Consider the following 26,663-nt stretch of genomic DNA (forward strand, 5'->3'; position numbering starts at 1 on the left):
GCAATTATTTGTGCAATAAAAGTTGTTGAAGAATAGAAGCATCTGCTCTTTACTAGGAATTGCTTTTTAATTCAAATCCTTAGCGTGCCTGTTGCTAATGTGCTTGTGGAATTAGAATATCCTTATACCCATAAGAGCAAACAAACAAAAGTTACTTCATGTGGCTCAGGACTGATCTGACTTTTCTTAATGGGCAATGGTAAGTTTTGAATATGTGATCCAGGGCTGGTAAAGAGGACAGTTGTCCTCTGTCTTCTGCACAGTCACTGTGGTTTGTATATATATGTCTATGCTCATACTTACAAACCATAAACATGCAAATAATAATAATAATAATAATAATAATAATAATAATAATAATAATAATAATATAATAATAATAATTAAGTAAAATATAATGTGAGAGCTTTTAAAAAATATTTAGTAGCTGGATCTGGTGCATTGTCTATAATTCTAGCTACTTAATAGGTCTAGATGGGGAAAGTTTAAGGCTTACCTGGGTAACTTAGTGAGACCCTGTTTAAAAGTAAAAATTAAGAAAAGGGATGGGAGTATAATTCATGGTAGAACACATATTAAACCTAGTACTGGGATAAAAAGAAAAACCAAAAAGCAATATCCAAAGCTGTACATTTAACCTTTAAATGTCTTTTTTGTTTGTTTGTTTTTTTGAGACAGGGTTTTTCTGTGTAGTCCTGGCTATCCTGGAACTCACTGTGTAGACCAGGCTGGCCTCAAACTCAGAAATTCAGCTGCCTCTGCCTCCCAAGTGCTGGGATTAAAGGCGTGCGCCACCACCGCCCGGCAACCTTTAAATGTCTTATTTTTAAAAATATGACAAGTAGACACAGTTCATGAAAATAATGATGTGTGCTAAATTTAATAAATCTACCAATATAGAATGAGTATGATTCTTTGTGATTCATGTGATATTTGACAATAGATCAGAGTAGCAGTAAAGTAAATGGGCCGAGGAGATGAACTGTTCTTTAAATTTTAGTTAAACTCCCAATGGAGGAGTTAAAGAGAAGACTGAAGGGACTGAAGGGGTTTGTGGCCCCATTGGAAGAGCAACAATACCAACCAACCAGAGCTCCCAGGGTCTAAACACCAGCCTGGAAGCACACATGGAGAGACCCATGTCCACAGCTGTATATGCAGTGGAGGATGGCCTTGTCAGGCATTGGTAGGAGTGGGGGTCTTTGGTCCCTTGAAGGCTGGATGCCCCAGTATGGCAGAATTCGAGGGCATGGAGGAGGGAGTGGGTGGATGGGTGGGGGCACACCCTCATAAAGTAGCAGGAGGGGGGACGGGATAAGGGGTTTGGGGGGGGAGTGATGGGGAAGGGGATAACATCTGAGATGTAAATAAAATATCCAATAAAAAATTTAAACTAAAAGCAGACAAAATACAGGACAAATGTACAAACTATTTTTTCAGCTCGATGAAAGAGGAAATTATAGATCTTTTCTGCTTCTTAATGGGCTTATTTGGCTTTTTGCTGAAGCCCCTTCTCCCTCTCCTTCTCCCTCCCTCCCTCAGATGTAAGAATGGAAAAGACAAATGTCAAAAATTTTATAGTTACTTCAAATTAAATAGGTATGAAAATGGTTTAACTTGTGAGTAATTAGCCTCTTGAATTTTTTGATGCATTGAGAATTGATTTTTGAACTTGCTGAGTGCTGAAGGATAGCTATTATTAATATTACCTTTTGTGAATTATAGTTATAGCTGAAATTTAATGCATTTAAACGGAATTCTTAATTTGGAGTTTTTTCTCTTTTTGTTGTTGCTGAGGTGCTTCAGATCAAACCTCGGACCTTGAAACTGGGAAAAAAAGAAAAACCAGAATGTTCCATAATGATCTCAACCTTGACATGCTTGAGTTATATTTTAAGATTCTTTCACAGTAATGTTTTTTCAACCTTTGATTTTGATTCTTAGGTTATTGAATTAGTTCAGAAATATGGACCAAAAAGGTGGTCTTTAATTGCAAAACATTTAAAAGGAAGAATAGGCAAGCAGTGCAGAGAAAGATGGCACAATCACCTGAACCCCGAAGTAAAGAAGTCTTCTTGGACAGAAGAAGAAGACAGGATCATATACGAAGCACACAAGCGGCTGGGAAACCGTTGGGCCGAGATTGCTAAGTTACTTCCTGGAAGGTGCTTACATAAGTTTCTGTGCTTCAACATGACCTTTACTATCTTAATATTGAGTATATTTTCAAGTATCCTCTTTCTTTTATTTGTAATTCAAGTTTAGACTGCATAGTACGAGCAATCATTTGGGTACATTTGTAATTTTGTGGTAAAAATATTAATTTGTACAATAAAATGTTAAACCTTTAAGTTATGTAAACATTTCATCTATTCCACAAGTCGTGTTTATGTATTATTGCCAGTAAGGCAGAACCCTGTACAAGCTAGTGAAGTGAAATCTGAATTAGAGATCTCTTTTACATACTGTGCACAAGGCTAGGGGATTGCAAATACACTGATTGATTGAAGTAAATTCTTGTGAATATATGTTATGGAAATTTAGTTCTTAATTATGGTATACTTTAAGCTGTGGGAGTAGAATATAACAGTCCATGTAACTGACGTATAGCATTTTCCTCAGGCAGTGATGTGCTAAGTACACTCTCCATTGTACTGTTGAGATACTTTCTGACAGTCACTAAGACTGCAGATCTTATCCTAGGCAGTTTCATTCTCACTCAGAATGTATATCCTCATGCTTCATAGCTGTAATCTCTATGTAGTACTTCATAGTAACTAATATGCTTTTATATGCATTCTTAGTCTTTGTCTACTTTAGAAATATGTAAAGGAAGCAGTAATGTCTTTGCTTCATAGGAAATTAAGATGCAGTATTATTATTTTTTTTGTCCAAGTTACTATCCCTGGGCTGTGAACTTCTGATATATTCAGTATTTTATGCACCTTTTTACTCTGTGTAGAACCTAGCTTAGTGCTTTAAGAGTGGGTTTCTAGTAAGTGTATATTTTATGCAGAATAGAGTTTATACTACAAATAGCCCTAAGTTCGTCTTTATAAAAAGAACCTTGGATAAAAAAGGAGCTGGATGAACTCATTTTCTAAAAATATAATGTTCTGAGAAATAGTAAAGAATACTTGAAATCTGTAATTTGTATTTTTTCCTTTTTTTCTTTCTTTCTTTTCTTAATGGAATTGAGGATTGAACCAGCGCCTCACTCATGATAGACCACTAGACAAGCATTTTACCCCTGAGCTATATCTCTAGTTTGTTTTATTTGTTTGTTTGTTTGTTGGTAGTTTTTTTTCCTTTTCCTGTTGCAAAGCCTTTGTACTTGGTATCCCTTTTACCCAGAGGCCCTTTCTTCTGTTTTTGTTTTTGAGACAGGCTCTTACTGTGTTGTCTAGGCTAGCCTCATCTGTTACCTTCAGACTGATGGTCCTACACCTGCCTTTTTTCCTGTTCTTCTACTTCATCTCCTCTTTGAGATCTCATGGCTTCACTGTCACGTCACTAGTCTTCCTGGGCCCCCTAACCAGACTTGCACCATGTACTCACTTCTCACCCGCCTAGTTACCCACACCGCAGTGATAATCTTATTTGTTTCCTTGTTTTTGGTCTTTCTTCTTTATTGCCATACTTATAGTGAAAATTTAACCTTTGTGACACCAGGAACCTCCTAAATACTCAATTGTAAATTTGAGTAAATTGAGTATTCTAAATACTAAATACAATTTTACCAGTTGTAAAAATGTCTTATATATTTTGTGCAAGTTAGCGCTAAAATTTGTAGAATTCCTTTCCCTTTTAAAAATTATATGCTTTCATTTCTTAGGACTGATAATTCTATCAAAAATCATTGGAATTCTACTATGCGAAGAAAAGTGGAACAGGAGGGCTACTTACAAGATGGAATAAAGTCAGAGCGATCCTCATCAAAACTTCAACACAAACCTTGTGCGACTATGGACCATTTGCAAACCCAGAATCAGTTTTACATTCCTGTTCAGGCACATATTTTTAATATCTTTATTATTTAATAACAATTTCTTTAGTTGGTATATGGGAGCTATTTTTTTTTTTTTTTTAGGACAGGTAAAATTTGTTTGGGGGAGTGACACAGATAGACACTTAAATTTCTAAACTGAAAAAGTAAGCCATAATTTTGACAAATATTTTAGTACAAATTTCACTTAAAAGTTTCCTTCTGTATGTGATTTTCACAGTGAGAAATATAGTTGTGTGTATAACAGTACTCTTTAATTCATTGCAGTTATGGTTCAGTGGACATACAGATGTGCTTTAACATTTAGTTTCTCCTCAAGCTTTGTTCTGTGCACAGTATTGTCTGTCTCCCAGGTGTGTACAGAACAGTGTAAAGGGGAAATAGTAAAACCATTTGAACATTCCTTTGGGGAACAATAAATAGTTGATCTTGGATCTTGTTCCACTTTGCTCTTTACTTGAGGGATTTAACTTTCATTTAGACAGATTCATTAGAGGTTACCCAAGTTCAAACGCAGGTAACTCTGTCTTGTCCCTTATAACATGCATTTACCCTCCTGTAAGAAATTTGTTTAGTAATCTTCATAAGACTCACTTTCTCCTGTCTGTATATGTATTTATAATAGACAGTTTTTAGTTCTTTTCACATAAAATGTAAAAGACTGTTAGGACCAAGTAGTATCTCACAAAAGATAGAATTGCACACAGTGTTAAAAAGTCTGCTTCCTGAGACTCCGATGTTATTTCATTTTACTTTTTATGAACATTACTAAGTTTTTTTAGACTTACTTTTAAAAGAAACACTTAAAAGTAGTGACATCTTAATTTATAAACAGGAAAACCTGGGATGATAGTGTAGTTAACTGCTGACGTTTGACCTTAAGGATTTTAATGTTTTGTTTTTTAAACATGTTTTCTTTAGGGTCTTAGATTTCAATATCGTAAACAACAAGGTTTTGCTTCAGTCTTAGAAAAATTATCATTTAAAGTTTTTTTTTGTTTTGTTTTTTGTTTTGTTTTTTGTTTTGTTTTTTTGTTTTTCGAGGCAGGGTTTCTCTGTTTTGTCCTGGTTGTCCTGGAACTCACTCTGTAAACCAAGCTGGCCTCGAACTCAACTCAGAAATCTGCCTGCCTCTGCCTCCCAAGTGCTGGGGTTAAAGGTGTGCGCCACCACCGCCCGGCAGAAAGATAATTTTAAAAATTACTTGTTGCCAAAGGGGTGTTTGACAATCTCAACCAAAATATGTTGAAGATAATAGGGATATTGTTTAAAATACGAAGAATTGTTTCCCATTTAATAATTTCGAAAGCTTTATATATTTAAATTTTAAACTATTAAGAAGATAATTCTAATTTTTCTTACAAAGTGTGACGTGAAGAACAAATATGTTTGTTTGAAATACTATGGCAGATTTTCATTGAGAAGTTTGAGAAAAATAAGTTTCTAATCTATAGGAGCTGCTAAGTTGAGTGATAAGTGATCCTAATTGACTGTTGTCAAAGCTAACGTCTAGGTTAAAGCTCAGGTGTAATGACTTTGCATTAGTTGATGATTTAGGCCATTATAGAAAGTAGACAGATTATACTTATTTGTATTTGATTGCCAGATTTTTTTAAACAAACATCTTATGTATTTATTAGTGCCTCTAAGTTAAACTTTACAATTTTTATTACCAGGGTTTTAGAAATGAGGCAGTGATACTTAGTACATTGTCAGAGTGTCTGTTAAGACTACATGCATGATTCTGACTGGTTTCTACCTGAGTAACATAAAAAAGCCCTCTTTTTTTTTTTCTTAGAGATTGATATTAGATAGTGATAAGAGTATGAACACAATTTAATATCTTACGTAGGCAGTAGGGCAACCCTCAAAAACTGACTTTTAAAAATATATGGTAGGTGATGTTGGTAATAGACGGATTAGAAGCCAGGTGTGATGATAGACACCTGTAATTTCTGCATTGGGGAGGTTGACGCAGGAGGATCAGAAATTTGAGACCAGCCTCAGCTATAAAGTTAGCTCCAGGTTGCTTGGACTTCAAGCCAAAAAGCCCTGTTTCATGAAATCAAAAGACAAAAATACAAATTTAAAATGTAGGTTATTTTCTACACTTATGGTTTTATCAGTAGATTCTAAGGACAGCTGATACAATTATTAAATAAAAAAACTATTGTAGTTAGGAATTTTCAAAGTTGCTAGGCAGTATCTAATCTCCAGATTTTTGTTTGGTTTTGTTGTTGGGTTTTGTTTTGTTTTACTGAGACAGGATCTTACCATCTAGCCTTGAGATTTTACTGAGCTCTGTCTGCCTCTGCCTCTTGAGCATTAAAGGCATGTGCCACCCTTCTCAGTGTTCCACTATTTTTTTAAAAAGATTTATTTTAAGTATATGAGTATACTGTAGTTGTCTTCAGACACACCAGAAGAGGGCATCAGATTCCATTACAGATGGCTGTGAGCCACCATGTGGTTGCTGGGAACTGAACTCAGGACTTCTGGAAGAGCAGTCAATGCTCTTAACCACTGAGCTATCTCTTCATCCCCCAACCAGTGTTCCACTTTTTAATGGACATTTTATCACAAGCTTTCTTGGCATCAGATTTTTAAAAATTATTTACAACCTCTTAACAGTAATACTTTCCTTCTTTTTTTAGATCCCTGGTTATCAATATGTGTCACCTGATGGTAGTTGTGTTGAACATGTTCAGACATCTGCCTTTATTCAGGTAAGTGTAATTTGTAACAGAGCCACAAAGGAAGATAGTCATCATGTGTTGCTTACCTGTAGTCCCAGTTTTTGAGCTGAGGCAGGAGGATTGCCATAGTTCAAGACAAGTAGAGCTATGTAGCAAGTATCAGGCCAGTCAGGGCTACAGAATAAAAAGCAAAAACAACAAAAATCAAACAAATGAAATGGAAAACAGGAATCCTGGTGATATGTACAGATCTGTGATCCCAGCACTTGGGAAGATAGGGCAGAAAGATGCTGTGCCCTCCCTCCACTAAAAAAAACAAAGCATTTGACTTATTTTTAGAAGTTGAATAGTACTTATTTCCTTATCTGTTAAACTAGGATAAAGAACATTGCTGAGGTATTTTGTGTTTGTTTTGGTTTTTATTTTTATTTTTTTTTACTTTGAATATTATACAACTAAAGGAAAATGTATAAATAAATTTGAAAAATAAAAACCATAAAAGTATGAGGTGATTAGCAGCATCAGTGTGGCAATATGTTTTTAGGTACCCCGCCTCCCATCTCCATGCTGCTCATTTGTAACAGTATTACGTAGCCCAGGCTGGCCTTGTAGTTGGTATGTAGCCAAGGATACTCCTGAACTTCTAGTCCTCGTATTTGCACCTTCCTAGTGTTGAGATTGCAGGTGTTGAGATGCCACTGTGCTGCATGGTTTCAGGTGATGCTGGAGACTAACCCAGGGCTCCTTGCATACTAGACAAATTATCCACTGAACTATATCAGTACCCCTGGTTTTTGTCTTTTTCTTTTTGCTTTGTTGAGATAGGGAGCTGCCATGTAGCTCAAGAATGGCTTTAGCCCTCCTTTCTTTCTGTTTCCAGAGTGAGGGAATGGCAGATGGGCACTACCTGAAATAATACCTTTTTTTCCTGGTACATTTAAATTTTCCCAATTTTCTTTTACAAAGTTGAAAATATTTACAAGTACCCTTTTAGATTCCAGAGTAATTGTTGATTCAGTAGCACTAAGAGGTTAGCGACGTTTGGATTTAGTAGTATTAAGCTTTTTTATAGACTACATAGGAGAAAATAAAAATGAAAACACTATTTTAAAGCAGCTGTGATGGGGCTTGTTTTTCTTTTGTTCATCTTATTTTAGCAACCCTTTGTTGATGAAGATCCTGATAAAGAAAAAAAAATCAAGGAGCTTGAGTTGCTTCTCATGTCAGCTGAGAGTGAAGTCAGAAGGAAGAGGCTTCCATCTGTAAGGAACGATGATATGTGTGCATTAGGTTATTGGAGTCCCTCCCATGGGCGCTTTCATACTTTTCATTAGCTGTAGAGCAGTTTCCCATTTAATTTGCGATTTTGATGTTGATTGATTATGACCTACATCTCTTCCAGCATGTTTTACATTGTTCTCTATTAGGATACTCTTGTTTTTCCTAAGAAGAATGTTTCTTAAGTAAAATCTTTAATTTGTAATTTTGTGAAACTTGTATGTGTATTATAGTAGGCTTTTAAAACTTGATATTACATGTTATGATGGATTAAATTGAAAAACTTGTAAAATAAATATAATAGGTGTAGAGAGATAAGCTCTAAATTATTTTTATTTTCTTTGAAAAATTGTCTTTCACTCTATATAGGATATGAATCAATAACTAACAGCAGAAGGGAACATTTGGTTTTTATATTGTCTAAAGAACTTTTTCAAAAGCAGAAGGTTGATATCGATGTCTTTGATTTAGTTAGTCGGAATAACTAGGAGTATTAAAATAAATGATGTAATTTCTAGTAGAATTAAACAGGTTATGCTAGATGGATTAGAGAAAAAATGTACATTTATACTTAGATGAGAATTTCATAAGTTTAAACTGATATCTGGAGTCTTTTATCTTTAGAGATGAGATTTCTTAGACTGAGCCTATAGCTCAGTGGCAGAACATTTGTCTAATACACATTTGAGCTTGGGTTTAGTCTTAGCACTGAGAAAAGTTGCTTTTCCCTTTTTTGACTTGAGACTTAATGAGAGGGCAAAAATGTTGAGAGTTATGGGAACTCAGATAGCATCACTTTGAGAGAATAAACTGACATCTTCAATTAGTATCATGAAACAACTTGTATTATCTTATATGATTTAAGAGGGTTTAAAGGATATTATTATAGGTGAGATTTTACTATAGGAAAGGCAATTTTTGTTTTGAAACTGTAACCCATCAGTAAATAGTAAGACTGCAAATATGCATATTAGTTAAAGAAATGACAAATAGTCCTTATTTATAGATGACTATGTCATATTTAAACCATTTTGGAAATTTTTGGACTGGGATATAGCTCAGTAGTAGGAGCCTTTTCTTATGTTTGAGGCCTTGGGCTTTGTCCCCAAGTGTTTCAAAATTAAAAACAAAACAACGACAACAAAATCATGTTTTTTAAAGTTAAAAATGTTAATTTTTAAATTTTATTTTGTGTGTATGGGTGTTTTGTCTGTATGTATATTTGTGTACTATATATATAAAGTGCCTGAGGAGGCCAGACAAAGGTCTCAGATCCCCTGAAACTACCATGTGGGTGCAGGGAATCAAACCCAGGCAGGCCCTTTGGAAGTGCACCTAGTGTGTTCTTAAATGCTGAGCCATCTTTCCAGTCCAATTTGGTTTTTTTAAAAAAATAATTGTATTGGGGGCATGTTAGGAGGGTATGGGGGATACAGAAGAATTGAGGGCATGTTAGGAGGGTATGGGGGGATACAGAGTATTAGGGGCATGTTAGGAGGGCATGGGGGATACAGAGTATTGGGGGCATGTTAGGAGGGCATGGGGGATACAGAGTATTGGGGGCATGTTAGGAGGGCATGGGGGATACAGAGTATTGGGGGCATGTTAGGAGGGCATGGGGGATACAGAGTATTGGGGGCATGTTAGGAGGGCATGGGGGATACAGAGTATTGGGGGCATGTTAGGAGGGCATGGGGGATACAGAGTATTGGGGGCATGTTAGGAGGGCATGGGGGATACAGAGTATTGGGGGCATGTTAGGAGGGCATGGGGATACAGAGTATTGGGGGCATGTTAGGAGGGCATGGGGGATACAGAAGGGGAATAGCAGGTAGAAATGATCAAGGCACATTGTGTACATGTTTGAAGTTATCAAAGAATAAATATTTTAAAACTAATAATAGTACCTTAGCTCAGGATTCAGCATACCCTGTCTCATTTAATAACAAAAACATTCTAGCTCAAGTAGTTCACATTTTGTATTAAAAGGGAGAAACTTGCTGACTTCTCTTTAAAACTTGCTGTCAAAGTGTGGCTAAATAAGCTATTTTAAATTCTAAAGGGAAGTGGCTTCATACAAATTTATTTTTTTAAACAGATGTATGGTAATAGCTATTATTTTACTTAATTCTATTATGCTGTACTAAGCTATTTCATGTGTATTCTTGGTAATTCTCATATTAATTAATTAGTTAAAGTAGTAGTAATTCATTAGAGATTAAGATTAGGTCTGTATATTTGCAATGCTGTGGTTTTTCTGTTGAGTCCAGTAGCTTCCCTCTTTGTTTGTTTAATGTGTATGGGTGTTTGCCCTTCATGTGTGTCTGTGCATCATGTGTGTGCAGTGCCCATGGAGGTCAGAAGAGAGTGGAAGATCCTTGGAAACTGGAGGTATAGATGGTTTTGAGCTCAACATGTGGATGCTGTGAACTGAACCTTGTATCCTCTGGAACAGCAGCAGATACTCTTGTCCACAGAGCCATCTCTCCAGTCCAAACAATAGAAACCATTTATTGAGTGATTTCTTTAAAATGGGCAGTATGTTCTTGAGAATATTGTTGCTACTAGCTATATTTAATTTAAAATACAATTTAAAGCTCCTCATATGCACCAGCCTTATTTTGCACATATGACTGCTGGCTCCCATGCTGATTTGCTAAAGATAAAGAATATTTTCATATTTCAGAAAGTTCTATTGAATAGTGCTATACACATTACAAGTTATCTTATCTTTGTGAGTCTTCAAGATATCATTATTATAAGAGCAGAGAACGAGGCTTCCAAGATAAATGCCTTGGTCATATTTCTAAAAAGAGAAAAAAAATGTAGTGTAGCCCCTGATATCAGAGTATTTAATCTGCAATGAGAACAGAGATGAGTAATAGAATATGATAAGGCGAAATAAGTCATTTAGTTTTGTAAGAATTAAGGAGAAGTATGTACTTTAGATTCATAGTTGTGATATGTTCTTGGGAAGAAGTCCTATTTGAATTTAGTCTTGAAACTCAGGATGATTATATATTAGCAAGGTAGATGAATTAAGGCAATATTGTAAATAGAAGAGATGAGCATATATGGTCAGTCACACGGCATACTTCTTAATAGTTAAACTGTCTCCTAAATCAAGATTAGCACTTTTTGTGGATGGTGGGTTAGGGAATGAATGTTCTAGGTAAGGAGAACAAAGAGGCTCTCCAGAGTGAAAGGACATCATTCATCAGGGGGTTAAAAATGCTACAGCTTCTAATAGAAGGAGAGTTATAAGTGGAATTGTGGAATGAAGTTTGTAAAAATAAACAAGGCCAGGTTTTAGGTCTTTGGTATGTTAAGTGCTAATTTTGTTGACAGTGACTTTATAGCTAAAATTTAGTTAAGAAAAGGAAATCTAGCCAAGGTATGAAATTTAGTGGAAACAAATTATAAAAGAAAGGCTGTATTTGGGTACTATATATTTTTAGCTAAAACAATATGAAGTATGGTTTTGAAATTTTTCATTGAAAATCTAAATTCATGCCTACATTGAGAATAGCAAATAATACTCAAATTTCTTTTGTACTTTTAGCAACCTGGAAGCTTTTCTAGCTGGTCTGGTAGTTTCCTCATGGACGATAGTATGTCTAACACACTGAATAATCTTGAGGAACACACTACTGAGTTTTATAGCATGGATGAAAATCAGACTGTTTCTGCTCAGCAGAATTCACCCACAAAGTTTCTAGCTGTAGAAGCAAATGCTGTACTGTCTTCTCTACAGACCATCCCAGAATTTGCAGAAACTCTAGAACTTATTGAATCGGTAAGTTTGAAATTATGAAATTAATTATGTAATCTCGTGTAGAAGCTTAGTTTAATATTTAATAAACATTTACCAACTTAAATGTTAAGCATTGCCTAATTTTGATCTCTTTTGTAGAGATTTTTGGCAAAAAAATTAAAGGTTTAAGTTCTTAAGTATATATCTTAAAAAGATGTTTTTACAGTTTAAAAAATTCATTGTTTATTAGATGGATTACAGAAATATATTAGAATGTCTGAAAAACTAGAGAAACTATAAAAAGGAAAATTAAAATCCCCTGTACATTTAGACTTGATCATTTGAAGTATATAAATACACATATACAACTCATTTTTATCTTTTACTTATATCATGAGCCTGTTTTTTATTTCTCAACATAAATGTAATTTTTGAGCAAGGTCTAACTGTATATCCCTGTTTGACCTGAAACTTGGTATGAGACCAGGCTAGCTTTGAATTTATAGAAATCTGTCTTCTTCTGTTTCCTAAGTGCTGGGATTAAAGTATGTGCCACCATACCTGGATCTTAAATATATTTTTTAAACATGAATTTTATATGCTCTATAGTATTCCATCATATGACTAAAAGGCAGTTTATTTACTCAATGCATCACTGTAATTGTGTGTTCAGAGGGTATTTAGATTTTCAGTATCACCAATAACAAGTAATACTAATAGATGGCTTTGTTATTGAATCATGACAATTATGTACTTGGCTGATTTAAATTTCTAATTCAAAGTATATGTTCCATACGTATTACCAAATGGTTATATAGAGTTTCATGGTATTTTCCTGTTAAGTAGAATGGTTTTATGATAAATTTTTTTTAATAATAGCTTAAAATAATCTGCTCTTTTTATGTAAAATATTCTGACAAAATTTCAGCTACTGCATTAGATGAAATATTATCTTGGTATTATAAAAAATTGTAATATTTTCTTCTAAAGTGGTCATGCTTAATTAAAGAAAGATGTTTAGACAAAGCTTGTCTTTACTGGTTAAAAATGAGTAAATAATTTGTTAAAAATTATTATCATGTGTTCAGATCATATTAAACTGTTACAGCTTAACTTTAGCTAAGAATTCATTTTTTTGTAGGATCCTGTAGCATGGAGTGATGTTACCAGTTTTGATCTTTCTGATGCTGCTGCTTCTCCTGTCAAGTCTACTCCAGTTAAATTAATGAGGATTCAACATAATGAAGGAGCCATGGAATGTCAATTTAACGTCAGTCTTGTACTTGAAGGGAAAAAGAACAGTTGTAATGGTGGAGACAGTGAAGCTATTCCTTTAACATCCCCAAATGTGGTCAAGTTTAGCACTCCACCAACCATCCTCAGAAAAAAGAAGAGAATACGAGTGGGTCAGTCTGCAAGCAGCGAGCTTGGTGATGGCTCCCTCAGCGAAGGCAGTAATGCAGCACTAAAACACACACCAGTGAAGACACTACCATTTTCTCCTTCTCAGGTACTAGTGTTTTATGTTTGCCAGTGTTGACAAGCTAGACTAAATTAGATCTTTAGTATCTTTAAAAGCAATTGGCTGTTTTGTTAACACAAAAATAGATACGTTTAAATGTATGTATGAAAATGGTAAACTCAGAAGTATCTCACAGAGGGTAGTATTTACATCGTAGCACCATAGAATTTCAAGAGTTAAAGGGAAGTTTTCTTTGTCATATAGTCCTATTTCTCAATAAGATTGAGGAAACTGGCCCCTAAAAAGTAAAATGATTTATTTGCTCAAAGATCTGTAATGCAGAGCAGAGACTACGATCCAGCTCTTAGGTTCTCTTAGATATATTCTTGACATGGTATAAAGAGACCTTATGTATATGTATAGCAATTTAGATTTTCATTTACATGTTACTTTTCCTCTTTGACATTCTTTGGAAGAAATGTAGACAACAGTTTACTCTAAGAATCTCATGTTTTGATGTCCAAGACCACCTGCTTTACTCTTTAGTGATGTTCCAAGGAGAAAATGTACACATTAGATTTATTTTTTATTGAGCACTTGTTATATTCCATGTTGTGTGTCTCTTTTCTTTTTTCTTTCTTTCTTTTTTTGTTTTGTTTTTTGTGACAGGGTTTCTCTGTGTAGCTCTGGCTGTCCTGGAACTCACTCTATAGACCAGGCTGGCCTAGAACTCAGAAATCCGCCTGCTTCTGCCTCCCAAGAGCTGGGATTAAAGGTGTGCGCCACCACCGCCCGGCTTGTGTGTCTTTTCTTATAGCATCTCCTGTTAATCTTCTTTCAAATGACATTGGAAGCCAAGGGAATAAATTTTGAAATGCAGCAACTACTGTTTGCTAAAAGTGTTTTGATTATCTTAATTTCTTTCCTGTTACTGTAATAAAATATCCTGACAAACGATGTAAGGAGGGACAGGTGACATTATTGTAGAAGTCACAGTGGTAGAATTTGAGATAGTTGCTCACGGCAATATCCACAGCCAGGTGAAAGCTATGAATGCATGCACAAATGCACCTGCTGTTGCTGCTCAGCTTCGTTTCTGAGACCATCCAGAATCTGCTACTTGGGGAATGGTTCCTCCACTTTTAGGCTGGGTCTCACCACCTCATTTAACCCAATTAAGGGCCTTACAAGCTTGCACAAGCCTATTTCCCAGATGAGTCTAGGTTTTATCAAGTTGACAGCATTAATCATCACACAGATGTTAAAAAGTTTTTGGAGAGAAGTAGGCAGTTTAATGGTCAAATATGGAAAATTCTGGAATATTATTGAAGGAATGTTTTAAGGTTGGGAAGATAAGTAGGCTATGGCAGTGCATAGCTACTGTGATCTGAAAATGTTTGAGGTAACACAATTTGTATGGTCTACAACGTGAATGGTATATTTATCCTTCCTCTAGCTCTCAAAGTTCAGAATTATCCCGGGAAGATGAGGTTTTCCATTTTCAGAGCTTTATATATTTGTAATTATTACTGAAGTCAATTCTATGCTAAAAAGCAAATTGATGGTACTTATATCCCATGACATTTAGATTTTATCCTGTAAAAGAGTTTGATATTTAATTCTGTGTGAGGCAATTCAAATATTAGGCGACAGGAGTGATAGAGCTTGAGCAGATTGCACTTATAAGTGACACTCCTGAAGAGGCAATTTCCACTTCTTCATATTACTACTGCTAGTCTGCTAGCTACAAAAGTAATTTAGGATTTTATAGTAGTATGAAATAAGTTAAGTCTCAGTTAGTACATTGTATAATTTAGAAAGTGAACTCATGTATTGTCTGCTTAAAGTATTTGTGCTGTCTTCTAGACAGGCAAGTTTGCCTGGCAGTTAACTTTCAATAAATAAGCAAAGCAGTGTCTCTGCAGATGCACATATCATGCCAGTCTGTTATTCTATTCTGAGTTCAAGATACTCTCAGAGAAAGATACACTTGACATTATTCACAGTTAATTTTTTCAGTTATACTCTTGTATAAGACTGGGAGATATTTGTTGTAACAACTGTATATAATCTCTGTAGATCAGTACTTGATGGTATACTGTTTTAAATTTTTGTGTTATGAAGCATGACCATTTGTAAGTCAGTGTTTCTTAAATGTTTATCATGTGCTAATCTGGTCAAAGTACTGGGAGGCAGCAGTGAACAAAACAGAAATTTCTTGCTTTTATGAAGCTTAATTTTCAAGAAATAGAATGTAAATGTAATATTACTGACAAACTTTTCTTAAAATAATAGAGAAGTCTTAGCAGTTTGATATTTGTACAGGAACTTTGATGTTATAAAAATTGTCTGAATTCTCTTCCCCATTTAGTTTTTTAACACATGTCCTGGAAATGAACAACTTAATATAGAAAACCCTTCCTTTACATCAACCCCAATTTGTGGGCAGAAAGTTCTCATTACAACTCCTCTTCAGAAGGAAGCAACCCCCAAAGATCAGAAAGAAAATGTAGGGTAAGTTCATATTAAATAATTATGCTAGGGAAAACAGGAAGCATGTCAGAAGTATGTCAGTCAGCATTTTATTCAAATGAATGGTCCATAATCTTTAGGTCTACAGGACTTAGAAGTTTGTTGTGATTGTTTTTAAAGTCACATTTTCTTGTTTCTGCAGAATACTGGAAACTGGCAAAATTTAGCATAAAAATTTTATTGCAAGTAAAATATTCTTAGTACTTTTTTCTAAGTCATTTTTTTCCTTCTTTAAAATTATTTGAGTATAAACTACTTTATTTTAGATAGCTCTGTGATGCATTAAAAAAGCATATATCTATATAAAAATGTAGCTTATGCTTTTATATGGCATTGCTTTTGTTAACATATATGAACTCACATTGTGACAATAATACAAACATCTGAATGGTTGACTAGGTTTAGAACACCTACTATTAGAAGATCTATATTGGGTACCACACCAAGAACTCCTACTCCTTTTAAGAATGCACTTGCTGCTCAGGAAAAGAAATATGGGCCTCTTAAAATTGTGGTATGTATACTTTTTATTTTTAAGCACTTTCCTAGTTTTAATAAAAAACCCTGGTTTTTGCCATTTTGAATTTTTTAGTACTAAAAGGTTGATTGAAGCGGAATAATTTTATTTCTTCATTTATGAATATGAATTTGTGCTATTCTCCCTTGGCCTTTAAATAACCCTTTGCTTGGTTTATTTTAAATTTTTATGTTCTTGTGTTAACTAGAAGAAAACAATTGTAAGTGACATGCTTAATGTTAAAAACATGTATGTAGTAGTTTAGTAGTTTCACCACAGTAGAATTAATATTTTAATATATCTAATCTCTTAAATAATGCAGCTTAGGAAACTAATGGATCAGGGAATCTTCTTGAAGTTCAGTTTTTTCTTCTATGTACAGTTATTAAGTATGCCCCAGTTTTTTTTAATTGTAAAGCTGAAAGAGACAACACAAAGGGGCTTGTCTCTAGTTTCAGTGTAGTAAGTGCTTAGTTGTTACTAATATTATTCTTGTAGCTGTGGTAACAATAGTTTACAAATTAATACATATGTGAAATATTTTCGTTATTTGTGTTCTCATAAATATTGTTACCTTAAAATGTCTCAGAAAAGCCCAGAACATTGTAGACATGCAAATTTTTATAAGTTTATTAGAAATAAAAATGCATGCCGGGTGGTGGTGGCGCACACCTTTAATTCCAGCACTTGGGAGGCAGAGGCAGGCGGATTTCTGAGTTCGAGGTCAGCCTGGTCTACAGAGTGAGTTCCAGGACAGCCAGGACTACACAGAGAAACCCTGTCTCGAAAAACAAAAACAAAAACAAACAAAGAAAAAACAAAAACAAAAAAAAAAAAAGAAAGAAAGAAAAAGAAAATTGCAACTTAAAATTGCTTTCTTCAATAGTGACTTAAATTTCATTCTGCTTTTAGTAATATTAGTGGGTAGATTCATTAATATTTTAACTAATTATCTTTGCTATAAACTGATTAATAATTTAAATATCTATAGCAAGTAGGAGATCATTTTGTTAATATTGGAAAAGTACAAAGGTTTAAAAAAAAAAAAACAACTATTTATTATAATTGTGGTGTGTGCATGCCAGGATGCTCCTGAAAAGACTAGAGGACAGTTTTTGGGAATTAATTCTCTCCTTCCATCATGAACTCTAGGAATATACCTTAGGTTGTCAGGCTTGGTGTCTTACCAGGCCAAAAGACAGGTTTTTATATACAGAAGGGGGGAGGGGAATTTCTGGTAATTGTCTTTTAAAACATTTTAAAAATAATTTAGTCCCAGCCACTTGCCTTTTTGGAAGAAGACATTCGAGAAGTTTTAAAAGAAGAAACTGGCACAGATATATTCCTCAAAGAGGAAGATGAGCCTGCTTACAAAAGCTGCAAACAAGAGGTAATTTTGAGTATTGTGTATGCATTTATTTTCAGAGTTAGTTAGAGGCGGGTCTTTATGTAATTTTGGCTGCCCTCAAACTTACAAACCTCCTGCCTCCACTTTCTGAGAACAGTGATTGCAGATGTGCTTTTCCATGCCAGGTCTTCTAGTATTACTGTTAATGAATGCTTGTCATGTCCAAGAGACTTGGCTATAATCTTTCCTTGTAAATTATTTTTCTTAGCATTCTGCATCTGTGAAGAAAGTCAGAAAATCACTAGCCTTAGAGAGCTGGGACAAAGAAGAACCAGGCACTCAGCTACTAACTGAAGACATTTCAGACATGCAGGTTTGTAAAGAATTCATACATGTTTTAAATGGCTGTCTTAAGTCATGGTTGTTCGCATTTTGTATGGATTGCTTGGCCAGATTGTTTAAAAGAGCGTTACAGAAAATTTAGGATTATTTTGCCTAGTTCAGAGAGAATCTGTTATCTATGAAGAATATATTATTTTTTAAACTTGTTTTATTTTGAGAGAAGTTAGCTTTTTGTGTGATGCCAAAAAATGGAGGTTCACAAAGCTTTAAGTTTTAGTATTTTATGAAATTATCAAATATTACTATAGCACTAGAAATTTATTTTATGTAATTACCAAGATATTACTACAGAACTAGACATTTATTTTATGTAGTTAGTGAGATGTTATAATAGCGCCAAATGCTTCCTATTCCTAGGAGGAAAGTGGTCAGGGTTCCCATTACCATTTACTCGGTAGTTTCTTGTCTTGGTTTTGAATTAGTTATTTTTCCTCTTTCTTTTTTCTCTTAGTCAGAAAATATTCTTACAACATCTTTATTAATGATACCATTATTGGAAATACATGACAATAGGTGCAACTTGACTCCTGAAAAACAAGATATAAATTCAGCCAACAAAACATATACACTTACTAAAAAGAGACCAAACCCTAACACTTGTAAAGCTGTCAAATTGGAAAAGAGTCTTCAGGTATGGATTCATAAGTTTCTTTAGTGATTTTTGTTATTGTTTAGTCAATAATCACTTTAAACTTACTGATCACAAGTTATACTTTTTCTTTTAAAGTTTAAATTGACAAGTACAATAAAAAATGATTATATTGTCACTAAAAGCAGGTTTGGGTTTGAGAGAGACTCATTTGTCACTGCACATATCATCTATACAATTGGAATTGTAGCCAGAGATTTTTTTTGGCTTTGTTTGTTTGTTTGTTTGTTTGTTTTGTTTGTTTTGTTTTGGGTTTTTTGCTCATTTCTGTTGTTTTGAGACAGGATCTCACCTTATTATTTAGCTGGACTTTAACTCATAGTCCTGCAGCTTCTGCTTCCTAAATCCTGGTGTACAGACTTTTGACACCATGCCTGGTTCTTTGGTGATTCCCTAATTTGTGAGAGAGAGAGTGTGTGTGTGTGTGTGTGTGTGTATTTAAATCCACTTCTGGTACTTCTTCACCTGTAAAATAAAAATATATAGCCATATTTGTTCTCCTGAAATGGTAAGTACATGATTTTGTTTATATAATGGCTCCCGATAAACTCTGTGGATTAAAGCTATAAAACAAAAAATTTTCCCCTATTCCTGTGTGGCCAGTAAATAGATGAAAATGGAGGCTGGGGAAATTCTTATTCTGTTATTTTAGGAGTTTGCCCAGAGAGGAAGACTAGAGATTTCTTCTTTATGCTACACTGTCTGCATTGTAAATTCCCTGACATCCAAGCATTCCTTGAAAACATCTTTGGGCAGTCAGATATAGTAGCTTCTTGTCTGTCTTGAGCTATGGCTCTCAGAGAGTGACATAATGCATACACTTAGTTGTTTAAAATATTTTTAATTCCCAGTGTTTTAATTAACTTAGAGCTTCTTTGGAAAGTTCTTTATATAATAGCTCTTACATATTAATATAGAAACCTTTATCCTTTGATAAGGAATAAAGGGTGCACTCTCCTGGTTCACATTTGACATTACATCTTCCTTTTAAGTCTGTCTGTCTGTCTCTCTCTCTCTCTCTCTCTCTCTCTCTCTCTCTCTCTCTCTCTCTCTCTCTCTCTCTCTCTCTCTCTCTCTCTCTCCTCTCTCTGTACTGGGGTCCAAACCTGGGCTTCCACGTGCTAGACAAATATTCTACCAATGAGCTACATCTCCAGCTTTTCTCTTTCTCTTTAAAATGTTTGCACAATTAAGAGGGCAAAAAGGGATTTTTTTTTTCCTATTATTATCCATTTGATATGTGGGGAGTTGTTGGTAACAAAACTATTATTCTGTCATTATAGGCCAGTGAACAATATAATATACATAATTATAGTAATTGCACAAAATTGATCATAAGTATTTTAATATGTATTTTAAAATATAGCATCTCATTTAAGAGATACAATGTTACCAAAACATTTTTAAAGCAATTACTTATACAATTCCTAGGCAAAACAATTGATTTTTAAAAGTCTAGTTGTATGGATTGGCAATGTGGCTTAGTGGATAAATGCTTGCTGCCAATCCTGATGACCTGAATTTGCTTCTGTATCCCACACAGTAGAATGAGGACTAACTCTTTTTTTTTTTTTTTTTTTTTTTTTTTTTTTTTTTTTTTGGTTTTTCGAGACAGGGTTTCTCTGTGTAGCCCTGGCTGTCCTGGAACTCACTCTGTAGACCAGGCTGGCCTCGAACTCAGAAATCCACCTGCCTCTGCCTCCCAAGTGCTGGGATTAAAGGCGTGCGCCACCACCGCCCAGCAAGGACTAACTCTTGAAAGTTGTCCTTTGACTTCCACATATGTTGTGTGCCATAATACACACACACACATTCTCTCTCTCTCTCTCTCTCTCTCTCTCTCTCTCTCTCTCTCTCTCTCTAATTATGAACTGTTTTGGGTATTTAATTTTACTAATTTTCACATCACTATTGGTGTTTTCTTCACAGTCAAATTGTGAATGGGAAACAGTGGTATATGGGAAGACAGAAGACCAGCTTATCATGACTGAACAAGCGAGAAGATACCTGAGTACTTACACAGCGACCAGCAGCACGTCAAGAGCTCTAATACTCTAACTGCTACTCACGCTGATAAAATGCCCTACCCCTTTACTGTACTTTATGCTAAATTAGGTTGCAATGAAATTTGTCTCAATTAATTCTTTTAAAGGTTTTAATACATCCCTAAAATGGTTCGCGGTTTTTTTCTATACTGAACAGGCAAAAAACTAATAAGCCACTTAAAGTAAGGGGTAGGCAAATTTATTATTTATATTTTTAAGAAATGAGAGTTTTAAAATTTGTTTTTAAAGAACAAAATGGGGAAAGAAGAATGTTCATGGGTATTCCAAAGTAAATTCTCACATAATTTCTTTACAGGATATATGTCGCTACTTTCTCAAGACTGTAGTCTGTTATAAACAAGTATGTGTGACCTCTGAAAGTCTATATTTCAGAAGCACAGAGGCTTTATGAAGTACTTTTGCATGTGTGCTGATTTACTTAGACTACCATTATAAAGAAACACAGTGGGAAGGAGTCTCAAGGAAGCTAGAAGTTGCACTACTAATTTTGGTATTTTCAGAAACAATGAAATTAACTACAGTGTTAAGGATATTTATTTGTGCATAGTACTAAAAAAGCATCGAAGGTGGGCTTTTTCTTACTAGTAAAGAGTCAGTATTTCTTCATAAGTCTCAGAAGAGCTGAGGATTTTGTTGAATGTATTGTACAGTATATAGGAGCAAGAAAACTTTGTAAATTGGAAAGATGTCTGTTTTTATAACTTATTTTCATTTTTAAAGCTTAAATGTAGATATTTATATATACAGGGTGTCTAGAAGCCAGTGTTGTTTCTTGCCATTACAGCTAACATAGTAAAGAATAACTTTGACTTTCAAGTATGAAATAGTTAAGTTATAGCTGCAAAGAACACAATATCTATACTGTATGTCACATCTACCTAAATATTGCACTATATCCTTTAAATCATGTTGGTTATAAAGTAGTTCTAAAATGTACTAAATAATAATTTAATATTTTCTTTTTAAATTATATTGGAGGGTCATATAAATTAATCTGGTGATTTGTATATGTGTTTGAAATTTTCATTTTGTTTAAAAAACAATATGGTACTTTGCTCCCTAAAACAGTCTGCACTTAGAAGTTTATTGTATTTACTCAATGTTCAGAGTAGAAAATATTATCTTTTATTTATACAAATATTTTGTCCTTTTATAAATGTTTTGTGTTTCCAGGTTACAATAGTTGCTTCAGTTGCCTGTTTAGGTGTTTGCACTTATTTTATCTCTTTTTGAAAGAATGTCTTTGCTTATGTGGTAGAGATTTTATGTAATTTTTTGAGATGTATAATGGTGTGCTGTCAACCTAAACACTGACAGGCAAATAGAATTGTACACTGTAGTTGGAATTATTTATAATTGACACACTCTCTCCCTCTCCACTCCTGAAGTATGCTGCTGTAGAAAGTAGCAGAATCGGCTTGCTGCTATGAGAGATGGAAAGAGCGACCACCACTTGCACTGTGTGAAAAGATAGGCAAATGATGGCAAGTTCTCAAGTTAACTAATGGATTCAACTATTCCCAAGTTAACTAATGGATTCAACTATTCCCAAGTTAACTAACGGATTCAACTATTCCCAAGCAGGTTCTTACAGAGACCAACACACCACTGTGCCTCAAAACCAAACCAAGCCAGACAGCTTAAGATTTTTAAAACTCTATTTATCTGTTAATAGAAATGGGACTACTGAATTTTTTAATGCCTAGTTCCTCAACAGTAGACCTAAAGGGTTTTAAGCTTTAAATCCAATTGCTAGTTTTTGCATATTATATGTTAGTGAGAAGTAAAGAATATATGTGGTGTTAAGATTATGCCTTCTTGATAACAAATAGGTAAAACAATTTGAATCTTCTTAGCATGTTAAATATGTTTATTTTTTTCTAATTAATGAACTTCTCACAGAAATTTTGCTTTGTAAAACCAATGATTGTGGAAAAAAAATCATACTATATCATTTCAGTTACTTTGGGGTAATAATAGCACATAATTCCTTTTTTAAAAAATGTAGCCTTTAGCTGTATTGGATATAATAATCTCCAGTTGCCAAAGTAAAATATCTCAGACATGCTACATATTTTAAAACATAATTTTTCTTGAGCATTAAGTTAACACAAATGTTAATATATTGTATATAAGCCTGGGCTTATGGGACATAGTACATATTTGGGTTGGTATTGGTTGAATCCTCCAGTTAACTGCTTTGTTGCTTTTTGCAAGATTTGTAATCATAAACGTGTTAGGCATCTAAAGTCATCTTTTTTTACTGTTCATTTATATTCTTCAGTTTTCTGAAGATGCCAGACATACAGGTAGCAGCCATACGTGCATGGAAACTGACTTCACACATACCAATACTGCATTTTGTTGTAAGGTTTTCGCATTAATACAGCAATTACACTGATTAAATTGAGTTTTTTAATATATGAAAAAAACTTTGCATTGTAAGAGAATCTTGCAGACAATGTTGAAATTTATTAACATCCAAATAAAAGCATCTGTGTACAAGCTGGCTTGCTGTTGCTCATTTCACCTTGGCTCTGTAATGTATTTGATTAAACCCTTAAGCCTTGAGTCCAACATTGAGTTCCCTTTACAGGCAATTTCATGTAGTAATAAATGTGGCCTCTCCATCAACCTTCATGCAGAAACATTTTCAACTTTCTTTTAAATACTTCCATGTAACTTTTATTAACATTGGAAATAGGATATTCAAAGAAGATTCCTTTCCCCAACCTGGACCTGCCCCCTTTTTTGTGGTATTTCTAAATGGAACTACTTTGCCTTTGTTCATTCACTGGATCATCTTAGCTACATCAACCCCTATATGAAATCTGTCATAAAGACTGTGCATACAGCCACTTTTATCTCTTTACTTGAATTATTGTACATTGCTTTGAGCTTTGTTCTGTAGAGATAGCAAGAAACTGCCCTGGCATTAGAGTGTTATGTGGGAAGGGCCAAGGGGCCACGAGTTAGGTTTTGGAAACATTGCATTACCTTGGTGAGTTCATCACCATTATTTAATTTTTTTTTTTTTAGGTTTAGCAATTTGTTGAAATTAAGTCGCTGAAAATGAGTTTACCTCTCAGTAGAAGGCTTACATAATTTTTTAAGACTTGGTGTATTGAAGCCAGAATTCTGTTTGTATGTAAAAGGACTTCAGAGGACTAGGTCCGTTCTCACCTGAGATGTAAACAGAAGGAAGTAATAACCACAGTTAGATGTGACCAGGCCTCTAGTGTTGTCCAATAATAATTATTCTTATTTATGTTAAACTTGGGGCTCATTTCTACACTTCATTTTAATTCTTCCAGTGACTTGGTTCTACTTTTTTCATGTCTGTGTTTGCAATGTTACCTGTTTTTTTTTTTTATACTGTCTCTAGAATGTTATTGTCAGCCATGTAGTACAGGCCAATGAAGCATTTCCTGAGTGCTTCATAAAATGTTCCTACTATCCTTCATGTTTCCATGATTATTTTGTTTCTGAGCTTCAATGGGCTTAGAAAATCTTGGTAAATGTTGAGTTTTATAATTAGTTATTACCAGGGAATACTACTTATACTTACACAACAGATTTACAAATAGCTTTGACTTCCTAGTTATTTACACAAAACAAGTTTTGCCTTTTATTCAAGAAACTTTCTGAAAATCTTTTAGCTCATTTTTTATAATCCATGTAATATACTGCTTTATCAGTTATAGAGTGATAAGCCAACCAGGTAATCAGATCTTTAATTTCTAATGTTAAACAGATGATAGTATTTGAAGAGATACTTTTTCTTCGAGAAATGAAAGCGTATTAGAGAGTGAAGGGTAAATTGAATCAAGAGATGCTTTGAGAAATTAACTTTCCACTGTTTTGTTTTAATTAGTACAGATATGCTCAATAAGATATGTGAGATAGAAAGACAAGTTCAAGTGTAGTTGGAAAAGAAGTTTTGCAACCAGTGTGGTTGAAAACTTAGTATCTTGGTGGAAGTACATTTAAAGCTACTGGATTTGAGGCACAATCTCATAAAGTATATACTGCCCTTCTTTCTGAAGTTCCTAGGACTGGTGTGCTTATTCAAGAGCCAAGTAGAGAATATGTTTGAACCACGTGTACCAGGGATGGAATTCAGGCAAGCACCTTTTACCTATGGACCGTCTTGTCAGCTCTATTCAGTTTTAACTATATAATTTTGCCAACGATAGCTCAAAGGGTTCAGTGTATTCTGGCAATTTCTTAAGTCCTAATACAGATAGCACTTACTCAACTTTACTAAGTACTTTTCATGCGCCCAGGCTAGGTTCAGGGGATACTCTGAGAGGGCAGTATGGCAGCCATTATGGTGTTTCATTAAGGGTCATCAGTAAGAAGCTGATATTCTAGATAAAGGAATATGTGACAGATACTTTTCCTTTGACTAAAAAAAGTGAGCTAGACCCTGTAGCCAAGTTTGTTATTACGTTTGAGTAGAATGTTTGGACTAACCCCAGAGAGTGAACACCTTCCACCCCTGCTCACCAAACAGAATTAGGGTTATATGGTGACTTGGCGGGCTTGCACAGACTAAAATTTTAAGTCCGATATAGCAACTGTAGCCAGTTACTATGCTAAACTCTTTATGTACCTAATTTCATTTTAATCCTTACAGCACTCTATCTCACAGTCCACTTCTGTGGATATGGAGTAGGTTTATGTTAAGAGACTTGTCCAAACACCATGCTGAAGATGGGCTTCAGTTGTCCATGATTTAGACTGATTGTTTAAAATTAAGCATAGGGTGCAAAAAAATTACATCATAGATGATTCCATTTATGTAAAATTATGAAAATATAAAGCTAAGCAAAGCTGGTGTATGTTGTTAGAAGTTGGGATGATGGCCATTCTGCATGAGTGGCTGTGTAGGGTGTTGCAGCGTTCTTTCTTGCTCCAGATGCTGATTGCATGGATATGCTCACAGCTTGTAAAAATATAAGCTGCAGTATTAAAGATGGGGGAGCTGCTCCCTTTGTTTCAGTACACTGTAAAAATTAAGCCTAAGTTGAATAACAAGAAAATAAAGTGCTCAACCAGAGCAAGTGTAACGAAGTATTCCTGGCACTATTCTACTTATGTGTAGTAAAGCCAGCATCCGCCAGGCTCCTTTCTCCTGCTAAACTAAACTTACCTTAACCTTCTGCATGGCATAAATGACTTCTTTCTGGGTAATGACATATCATGTTTTTATGAGTAAGAGCTTATTCTGTTCTACATGATAGACACCATCCCTTCTAAATTTTCGATAGTTGTTCACCTGTTAACCTTTACCCAGCCTTTCTCCTCAACTTGATGTTTGTACTTGTAAGTTACAATCAGTGTCTTCTCTTTCTTGAATCTTTTGAGTTTAATCTGAATTAATCTGTAACCTTGTAAATCCTGGCTTAGGTTTCTTCATTAGGAAAATAGAGAAATATCACACTTTCAGCCCCTTTCTCTCTCAGTGGATTGTAGGTTTCCTGAAGCCAGCAGTTGGTCTTGTTCACCAGGATTTCTCTAGCATTTAGCAGACAGTCAAGGACAGCAGTGGTGACCAGAACTGAACTGCACTGCTGGGAGAGGAGACAGGCTACTCAAGTGCTATGTGGGAAATAATTGCTGTTACATATGAGCTTGTGACAAAGAAAAGGATCTGCTTTCTTTGGGAGAGAATTATGTCTGAAGTGATGACTCTTAGACTGAGAGGCAAACAGGCAAATAGATTGGGGAACACTAGGTAAAGACTTGGGGGGAAAAGTCAATTCCATGTTTAAAGACCTTAAGTAGACTCATAGTAGAGCATGCCTTTAATCTCAGCATGTGGGAGTCAGAGGCAGACACATTACAGGACAGCCAGGATTACACAGAGAAACCTGGTCTCAAAACCCACAAAAGACTGGAGAGATGGCTCAGGGGTTAAGAGCACTGACTGCTCTTCCAGAGGTCCTGA

General features: G+C 34.7%; 1 protein-coding gene across 3 annotated transcripts in view; it reads left to right on the forward strand.

Moving 5' to 3' along the window:
- Mybl1 (MYB proto-oncogene like 1) overlaps nucleotides 1-23,219 on the forward strand; it is a 36,454-nt gene extending 13,235 nt beyond the window's left edge. The window contains exons 5-16 of one of the 3 annotated variants that reach the window (XM_076924403.1): nucleotides 1,945-2,165; nucleotides 3,836-4,010; nucleotides 6,661-6,732; nucleotides 7,860-7,964; nucleotides 11,543-11,776; nucleotides 12,876-13,244; nucleotides 15,568-15,710; nucleotides 16,128-16,242; nucleotides 17,519-17,635; nucleotides 17,862-17,966; nucleotides 18,447-18,626; nucleotides 20,574-23,219. In XM_076924403.1, coding sequence (XP_076780518.1) covers nucleotides 1,945-2,165; nucleotides 3,836-4,010; nucleotides 6,661-6,732; nucleotides 7,860-7,964; nucleotides 11,543-11,776; nucleotides 12,876-13,244; nucleotides 15,568-15,710; nucleotides 16,128-16,242; nucleotides 17,519-17,635; nucleotides 17,862-17,966; nucleotides 18,447-18,626; nucleotides 20,574-20,702 — 1,965 coding nt within the window. In that variant the 3' untranslated portion in view covers nucleotides 20,703-23,219. The remainder of the gene's footprint in view (nucleotides 1-1,944; nucleotides 2,166-3,835; nucleotides 4,011-6,660; nucleotides 6,733-7,859; nucleotides 7,965-11,542; nucleotides 11,777-12,875; nucleotides 13,245-15,567; nucleotides 15,711-16,127; nucleotides 16,243-17,518; nucleotides 17,636-17,861; nucleotides 17,967-18,446; nucleotides 18,627-20,573) is intronic. The other 2 variants (XM_076924404.1, XM_076924405.1) reach the window with 2 other exon arrangements.
- Nucleotides 23,220-26,663: the final 3,444 nt, after the last annotated feature.

This window comes from Arvicanthis niloticus, chromosome 25 (assembly GCF_011762505.2).
Source record: "Arvicanthis niloticus isolate mArvNil1 chromosome 25, mArvNil1.pat.X, whole genome shotgun sequence".
NCBI lineage: Eukaryota > Metazoa > Chordata > Mammalia > Rodentia > Muridae > Arvicanthis > Arvicanthis niloticus.